General features: G+C 37.9%; 1 protein-coding gene across 1 annotated transcript in view; it reads left to right on the top strand.

The window, feature by feature from the left end:
• Positions 1 to 7902, top strand: part of LOC129278955 (collagen alpha-2(IV) chain-like) — a 54816-nt gene extending 46914 nt beyond the window's left edge. The window contains exons 32-36 of the mRNA XM_064110839.1: positions 774 to 923; positions 1519 to 1635; positions 3415 to 3606; positions 4143 to 4429; positions 4799 to 7902. Of these exons, the coding sequence (XP_063966909.1) occupies positions 774 to 923; positions 1519 to 1635; positions 3415 to 3606; positions 4143 to 4429; positions 4799 to 5050 (998 nt within the window). The 3' untranslated portion in view covers positions 5051 to 7902. The remainder of the gene's footprint in view (positions 1 to 773; positions 924 to 1518; positions 1636 to 3414; positions 3607 to 4142; positions 4430 to 4798) is intronic.
• The last annotated feature ends 1634 nt before the right edge of the window (positions 7903 to 9536 follow it).

Below are 9536 nucleotides of genomic sequence, written 5' to 3' on the forward strand. Positions count from 1 at the left end.
TATGATGATGATGTTGTTGATGTTGATGTTAATGATGACAATGGTGATATTGATTATGACAAGGAAAATGTTGATGAAGATTATGCTCATGATGATGACAATGATAAAGACGAAGAAGAATATGATGGTGATGATGAGCTAGGTGATGGTAATGAAAATGGTGATATTGATGATGATGACGACGATGATGGTGATGATGATGATGATGATGGTAATGATGATGATGATGGTGATGATGATGATGATGACCATGACTGCAATGATGAAGATTATGAGAGGATGATGCTGATGATGATGGTGATGATGGTGATGATGTTGTTGATGTTGATGTTAATGATGATGATGACAATGGTGATATTGATTATGACAAGGAAAATGTTGATGAAGATTATGCTCATGATGATGACAATGATGCAGACGAAGAATACGATGAGATATTTATCTCACACGGTAAAAATACTGCTTTTTTTGGGGTCAAAATACTGATTTTGGGGGATAAGAATACTGAAAATGCAAAATACAACTTGGCAGCTCTGATGATGATGATGAGCAGGATGATAATGAAAAATCGTGATGATGATGATGGTGGTGGTGATGATAGTGATGATAAGGATGATGATGATGAGTATGACAGTACGACAATACGCCAGATGGTTGCCTGTACTTATAGAGAAGAAGAAGATGAGGATGTAGTAGTCATCATCATCGCCTTTGCTGCATTACTATTTCATTAACAGTTTATCATTACCATCTTTCAATTTTCTAAATTTCAGGTCAGCCAGGATTCAACGGAGGTAAGGGAGACAGAGGAGATCCTGGTATAGCTGTCAAGGGCGTGAAAGGTGACCCAGGTGATCCAGGCTTCGAAGGCTTCCCCGGAAGGATGGGTCTACCCGGCATCGATGGGCCAGAAGGACCTCTTGGTAAATACACCACATTGGACCATCCACCCCAAAATCAACAATAAGTCACCCCAAACAAATTTTGAGATTTTCTCTAAGCTTGAAAAGGCATATCCGAAGCTTTAAAAGGATGTGCAACTCGTCAAATTGATAAACCAAAAATAAAACGTCACAAATACTTGATTGAATGCAGAAGAAATTCAGTGAGGGCTCTATAAGAAAACAAGGTTCGAAATCCGGGTACATTTGAGCGTTAGATGAGCGCAATGCGCAATCTCAGTGAAACTTTCAAACAATCTGAAAATAAAGCAAAGAATACTGAAGTGTGACATCACCTTTTCCTTTAGAGTGGGGTGGGGGGGGGGGGGTAGTTTAGTCGTTTGTTGACTTGACATATTTGAGTAGCCCATGATTATAAACAATCCACCCACAAATTTTGACTTGATAAGATTCAATATGACCAAGGTATGGGCACATGCACACCATAGGTTTGCTCATATAGATCTATTTTTAAATATACCGTAGGCCTCTATATAAATCTATTCCTTAATATGTTACTCCAACCATTCAAATGATTCAATCGTTTGCCTGTATATATATTTTTTTCTGTATGTAGGACCTAAAGGAAGGCCTGGTCCGTTTGGAGATTTTGGCCCGTCTGGTCTACCAGGGCGCAACGGACAGCCTGGAGCACCCGGTTTCCCAGGAAACCCAGGAGAGAACGGTTATGGAGGTAGAGTATTTCTTGAAATATTTCCACCGTTGTGATCATTAGGATTGTATTAGATGATGCATTGCTGCTATTGTATCTCAAAGAGTCGAATGTTTGAGAGTGCAGGGACTCGTTGCAGAAAGAAAAAAATATCAGGAAAAGTCCTGCATTCAGGCAGTCAGACGTTATTTTTAATGGAATTGCCTTGTTTGTCAGCAGTAATTGCATTCATTTCTGCACTTGTTTGGCTTTTTTGTCAAATTTACAACTTTTGAGCATGGTTGAAAGGAAATAATAGAGCAATATTGACTGGCCTCGGGGCGATACGACATATGATATCAATTTAGTGAGGGCGATATATGTCCTTTTGCCCCCAGGCCAGTTAATATTGCTATTATTAACCAAATCAGACATCTAGAGCAAAAATCGTTAAAATTTCGATATTTTAGTGTTTAAGAATGGGAATCTATTTTGTCATGTTGAGCAGACTGGGCCTCTTAACTTTACCATTGTGACCTAATTGAAATGACGCGTCCCTGGCCTGGGGACACAGTATCCAGCGTTGTCTCAACTTGATTAACAACATTGTGACGTATAGCACTGCGCGGTTGAAGGACGCATACAAAAGCGCGTAGAATACCCGGATGTTAGCTCTGCCTTATTGCCCGCTACATTTCCACACATTTTTTCATTGACTTTCCTGAGCGGGCAATAAATTGGGTCCGTGGATAAACAATTGGAAACTTATTGACCGACCATTTGATCACAGTCATAAGCAAGCAATAATGAATAAAAATTGCCCTGCTCAGATGTCTGATATGGTTAATAATATTTATTATTAACCGTATCAGACATCTGAGCAGGGCAACTTTGAAACATTGTTGCCTGCTTAAAACTGGGATTAAATGGCCGGTCAATAACATTCCAATTGTTTATCCACGGGCCCAATTTATTGCCCGCTCAGGAAAGTCAATGAGAAAATGCGTGGAAATGTAGCGGGCAATAAAAAGAGCGCTAACATCCGGGTATTCTACGCGTTTTTGTACGCGTCCTTGAACCGAGTAGTGCTATACATGTACGTCATAATGGTAGTCAAGTTGAGACAACGCTGGATACTGCGTCCCTAGGCCAGGAACGCGTCATTTCAATTACGTCACAATGGTAAAGTTCAGAGGTCTAGTCTGCTCAACATGAGAAACGAGATTCTCATTTTAAAAATTCAAAATATCTAATTTTAACAATTTTTGCTCTAGATGTCTGATTTCCTTAATAATAGCAATATTGACTGGCCTGGGGGCGAAAGGACATATATCACCCTCACTAAATTGATATCACCCTCGTCTACGACTCGGGCGATATAAATCTAATTTGGGCGATATATGTCGTATCGCCCCGAGGCCAGTCAATATTGCTTTACTATTGCACATCCGACTGGTTTATAATATGTTCATATCTACCCCTGATAGCCATCTTGGAATTGGGCAGAAGACCGGTCCGATCTTGAAAGAATCTGGATCTAATTGCTGATTTAATGTTCTTTTGTTTTTCCTTCTCAATTCATGATCGAGAGCAACATTTGCTATGCGTTGCAAAGAGGTGATGCGGGTTAAACTCAGTAATAATTGTTAAGCTGTATGAATATGGAATTTGTATTTCATACGATCATTTCGTATGACGGCCTACTAAAGTTATTTATCACCTGGGCCACTTGTTCTAGGTGTCTTCATTTCTGCTATGATGAGTTCTGTTCAGAATCTTCAACTGATTCTAGTCCATCTATTCCTTTTATCTTCTTTACAGGACGTCCTGGAACACCTGGTCCCAAGGGAATGGAAGGAAACATTGGTATCGTGCCCCACCGAGGCCACTTCATCACCCGTCACAGTCAATCCAGGAATGTACCCAACTGTCCCGCAGGCACCGTGGAGCTCTGGAGAGGTTTCAGTATCCTGTTCTCCATGGGTAATGGACACTCTCACCATCAAGATCTAGGTAGGTCTAACGGGCTTGAAGAGATCTATACAGGGCTACTGAGCCCCAATCCAGAGGTTGAATGATTTGATTATCCAGAGAGAATTCAAGCACTAAATTCTCCAATGCTTGGATATCAGAAATAAAGAGCTAACCTGTCTAAAATGATGAGTGGAAGAGAGGATATTAAAGTTACAATCTCAGGGCTCTTAATCATGTGATAATTGTGGGGGGTGTTTTATGCACAAATCTATTTATTGGATAACATTTGAATGTTATTTTTTACCGATTTAAGTTTCACTTACATGTTTTAATGCAAAGTATTGTAGAACAAGTATGGTATCAAAACTGACACTCAACACTGACTCCAAAACTGACACCAACAGCAACACCCCAAAATATTCTCTACAGCAACACTGCCACAGATATCAACAAAAAGACTGACACCAATATTGACACCAACAGTAACACTTTCACAGACCTCAGCACCATACTTTAAATCACCCAATGATTTCCACATGAATAAGGTGATGCATTCTTCTTCCATTCATTTTCAGGTGATGCTGGTTCTTGCTTGCAACGCTTCAGCACCATGCCCTTCCTCTTCTGCAACTTCAACAACGTCTGCAACTACGCCAACCGCAACGACCGCTCCTTCTGGCTCACGACCAACGAGCCCCTTCCCATGATGCCTGTAATGAACCAGGCCATCGACCCTTACATCAGTCGGTGCACAGTGTGCGAGGCTCCTACTCAATCCATCGCGGTTCACAGTCAGTCGCAGGAGATACCGCAATGTCCTGGAGGCTGGAGGAGTCTCTGGACTGGGTACAGTTTCTCTATGGTAAGTTGAGTTGCCAATGGGTTGTCCATTATTTGGATACCTGAAGCAGTATCACCCACCAGCTTTGGGACTCTCGGCAATGACCCCCAAATGTTCTCAGTAGACATTCTTTTTTGGAGAGGGGCTTCTAAAACTTTGTTTGGCTGGAACATTCCGGACCCATTGGATCTTGGTACACTGTATCTGCTTTCAAAGGTGATGCACATACTACATTGTCAGCATTTTTATGGACAGCATATATATCCCAGAATTCATTCTATGTCAAACAGCTGCTTGAAGAATTATTTGCTTCATAAATCTTCCAATTCATATGTTTAGGAAATATTATGCCATGTAACACTTGATCTTTTTTCTCTTCTCTTTCAACAGTACACAGCAGCTTCTGAAGGAGGTGGCCAAGGCCTTGAATCGGTCGGCTCCTGCCTGGAAAACTTCCGCGCCACGCCTTTCATCGAGTGCAATGGCAGAGGTAACTGTCACTTCTTCTCAAACAAATACAGCTTCTGGTTAACAGTGATCGACGAGGAAGACCAGTTTGCCATTCCCACGAAACGTACCATCAAATCGGGCCAGCTCCAGTCTGTCGTCGGCCGCTGCAGAGTGTGCCTCAAGATCAACTAAATTGGCCTCTTACTTCGATACTCCAGTCAAATAATAAAGAACAACTCCTGGCATACAGACTCACAAACATTTATTGAAGATTATACCAAGGACTAACATCAGGGAATTAGAACATGTGATGGTTTGGTGTTTTTTTTAATTCAAAAGCGTATTATTTAAGTTTCGACTGAGGGCTAATATCTGGGGAAGACACTTTGTTGCAAACAAGTAAAAAAAAAAGGTTAAGGTCTGTCAATCTAGAGACAAATCATCAAAATTTGACCAATTTGATCATCAGGGAAAGACTATTCAATTAAAACAAGTATACATCAATGACTTTGAACTTTGTGTACTCAAATGAAGGCGGTTAGGACCAGAGCTGTGGATGTGTTTTGTCAGAAATTCAGTTAGGTCTGAAATTCTTGAGGTACGACGACAAGGTAAAGACAGAAGATTTTGGTTTTGAAGGGAGCATCATGCAGTCACAAAAGGTGGGGACCGTTCCTCAGATACCTCGTTGGGGTGTAGAGATATGATGGAAGCTTTGTCAGTGATGCTAGAACATTCTCATCAGACAAAGCTGTGGAAGTTTGAACCATGATTGACACACAAAAGATGGACCTTCCAAAGCTTTTGTCTGGTTAGAACTGTCTGGCACCACTGAGTTTGATGATGTGTAAAATAAGAAAGGTTGATAAATGACAACGTCTGCATGGTTTAGTTACGCACTGTGTGACATCATGAAGCACCATAGAATCTCCAAAAAAGACAGCTGGAACCTCTGATCTTGTGAAAGCTCACCCGTCCAAAAAGAAAGGCCACATTGAATCCGCAATGTGGAAGGTGTGTCACACAGCCTAAGATTGATTGAAGATTATCATAACTGTGGCATTCTATACTTATCCTTTCTCGTTTTTCATACCAATCATTCAAGGGATGAAAGAGTTTTCATAAATCTGTAAAACGTAGGTTTTTCTCTACAATTGCGAACAGTTCTGAATGACAGTTTGGCCTGTGAATGTATAACCATGAGAAGCCTGTCAGTAAATGGAGAGATTGATAAGAGAAACAATACAACCAGAGACATGTATGACCTGCCATAATTATGATCATTTAAAGTCTTTATGAACCTCACTTCATACCATCAGGGACATGTTAATGATGTAAATTGTGCCTTATTTATAACCTAAGATGGTACTTTTTGTTTAAGCTTTTAAAGTGAACATAACCAATGCTTGTAAAGGTCAGAATTGTATGCTACGTGTGCTATACATTTATTATGTGACAGTAACAATGGGAAACACTGATGGAATCTTTAGTTAATGCTGTATCGTTCTATGAATATTTACAATTTAGATTATTGTAACATAAAGATTTTACTAGTATTAAGAATCGATTTGGAGAAGATACTGCCATGTTTTGAAAATGGAAATTTTAGGGTTTTATTCAGGTTTTAATCAATAACATGAACTTGTTATACAATTTATCAAACAATTGATTGTCAACATTGCATATCATAAGTATGGAATAATTTCAATATCATACTTTTGAGATAATGCAACAAAATTTACATATTGGTATGTAAATAATTCTAGTCTCTCACATTTCACTCTTCAACAGAATTTCAGCTTGTAGATAAGATTCACTATATTAAAGCATTTTTTAAAGCATCATTTGTAATTTCTCATGAACTCTCTTGGGTTTGTAAACTTATAGTGTGTGCTTTTTAGCTTGCCAACAACTGTGATAGATTTAGGAGAATTTGTTCTTGACATATATCTTTGTTGTTTTTTATTTTTGAAAAACCCTTCTGTTATGCAAATACTGACACTAATGAAAGATAAACATTTGTGTGCTAGATAGAATGAAGGGAGTGCCGATAGTGTATTTATTGATAGACCCTTATGTACAAACCGTAGGTACAGATTTAACTTGTAATAGGGAGATCATTCTTATGGCATCCTTTATTATGTCATTATAAGGTGGACTGGAAGAGCAAAGGAATAAGGAAATGTCCAAATGATTTTGCCATATTAACTATTATAAACTGGACGATTGAATTGTAACAACTATGGAATCATGGGTATAAATTCATTTATCTTTAGAAATCACGTTTTGTGCCAACAGCTTGTCAAATTACATGTATTAATATGTTGAACTATGCAAAGTTTTCACACAGGTGCTGCAAATGAAGTGTGTATTTTTTTTGTAGACGGCGACAAATCTGGTGCTAACAATATTCATGTGATATATTCTGTATAAACGTTATCCTCACAGACTTTCATTACATTTTGTGATTTTAAAGGCAAAGTTTGGATGAATTTTAACTCAAACCAATGTAGAATGCATTTCATAACAGTGTCTTGTCTTATAGTGTGTTTTCTAGTTTGAGTAAAGATGAGCTTTTAATTCGTATATGGATAGAGTGAGGGAACTTGTATGATAATTCTTTGTAGCTTCAGTCATATCCAACTACATGTATTATATGAATATATTTATGAATCATTTACAAAATTGTTGCTATAGTTAGAAAAAAATAACTTCCACATACCCCATTTTGATATGATTAAAAGTCACTGTTCGATGTGTGATACTTGCTATCTAATTTTTTTTTCAGTACTTTCATATCTTTACCAACGCTCCCAAAACATACATTTATACAATGTTTATTTAATACATGTATGTAAACACATATTCTTGTGTGGTAGGCTATATAAAAGTGCCAGGAATTCTAATTGCTTTTGTTATCTTTCATTTGGTCAGGCAATGATTCATGGGTAACGATATAAGTTATTGCTGTTTTTTTTAATTCCCAGTTTAATATAATGTCATTTATTGCATCGGATACAATTAAAAGTAAATGACAAACCGAATGAAGTCTCCCGTGTCTTTAGTTTTGCATAGTGGTATGGATTCCACCATGTGCATAACAGGCAAAGGAATATTATTTCATGGGTTACTTGGGTTGCGTTTTTCTTTGTCTTGAAAATCTTTTAATACATTTTATCAGTCGGAGTTGAAATGTGCAAATGAAACTTTAGGAGAATACATGCACACTTGGATTTTATGTATCAAGAAAAACTAGGTCCCAAACTTCAGCTTTTCATGCTTTGATTTTAAAAAATAGAGTTGTATGTAGTTTTACATAGATCTAGCTTAAAAGAGAGGTACTCAACATCCAGCTCCGTTAATGTCTTTTTAGCTGTGCATAGTATTGTAGATCATTTTTATTGAGACACTGTACAAGAACCTGCACAACAGTATGTAAGTACACCAGACGGTGGCCTGTACTTACAGCAAAGAAAAAGCTTTATGAAATTATAAACGCCCCCCCCCCCACCCTTCCCATGTAGATTTGTCTTTAAAACGAAAGCTTCTGCCTCTGTCTTAATGGTACTACATTGAGATATGTCAGAGAATGTTTTAAAAAAGTCAGATTTTTTTTCAAGACTTCTCTGACAGATTTAAGCTAATTTATCAAATGTAATGTTTATTGTGTGCCTAAGGGGTCCTGGCAGGCAGGTCCAACGAGGAAGACGGGATTACAAAAGAGAAAGGAAAAGTAAGCATGAAAGGAGATTGAGCAAGAGATAGAAAGGGAGAGAGAGGAGAAAGGAGAGAAGAAAAAAAGATCAGGGTATCTTACCCAGAGTTTTTTTCGTATAAAAAGGAAAATTCAGACAAATCGATAGGAAAAATTTTAAATATTGTGACATGGAAATATCGGACTAACAAAAGAAAGTTGTAAATATTTAAAAGTTATAAAGATAATTGTAATCACTGGAAAATATCGAGATGTAATATCGGCTGTATTGATGTCATTGTGATGTCGGGGAGAGACTGCTATATAATTTTTTTCCAATACACATAATAGGTAAGATGCCTTATATCATAGACCTATAGGTCCATGCTTGTATTTTGCAAGTTTATACTTAAATTTTTTTTTCAGTATGGTTACTACGATATAAAACGATGTGCTATCTGCATCTTATTTTGATTACCACCCTAGGGGAATAGGTAATTGAGAGAAAACCACAAATCCCTGATAATTGAATACATGGCCAATGGGAAAGTTGTCCCAACCACTTGTCGTAATTTAGGCTATTTGAAATGTACAATAGTCTTGTCTAGTGGTCTTGTTTTCAAAACAGCCATAATTTTCTTTTCCTTGTCCATGTTTTTCTAACTTTTACCATTGATTTTTCTCCCCCTCATTCACTATTTTATGACTTAAAAAACAAAAGTGTACCATGATTCTGTGATTGCACAAAGATATTTTATCACCAGTAACTTGGTCATCACTAATTAGTTTTGTGCATACCCACCCCCCCCCCCCCTCCCTCGTTCTCAAGACCCTGATGCCAATATAATAAAATACAAAAGAACAAGTGGGGATGTGACATCATCAGCCCACCTAATGAATATTCATGAAGACATGCCTAGAACTGTTTCACCGGAATAATGCAAGTCTTTAAAATTCAATAACTTTGTTACTTGTTATCCAATT

Source organism: Lytechinus pictus, chromosome 16, assembly GCF_037042905.1.
Source record: "Lytechinus pictus isolate F3 Inbred chromosome 16, Lp3.0, whole genome shotgun sequence".
NCBI classification, from domain to species: domain Eukaryota; kingdom Metazoa; phylum Echinodermata; class Echinoidea; order Temnopleuroida; family Toxopneustidae; genus Lytechinus; species Lytechinus pictus.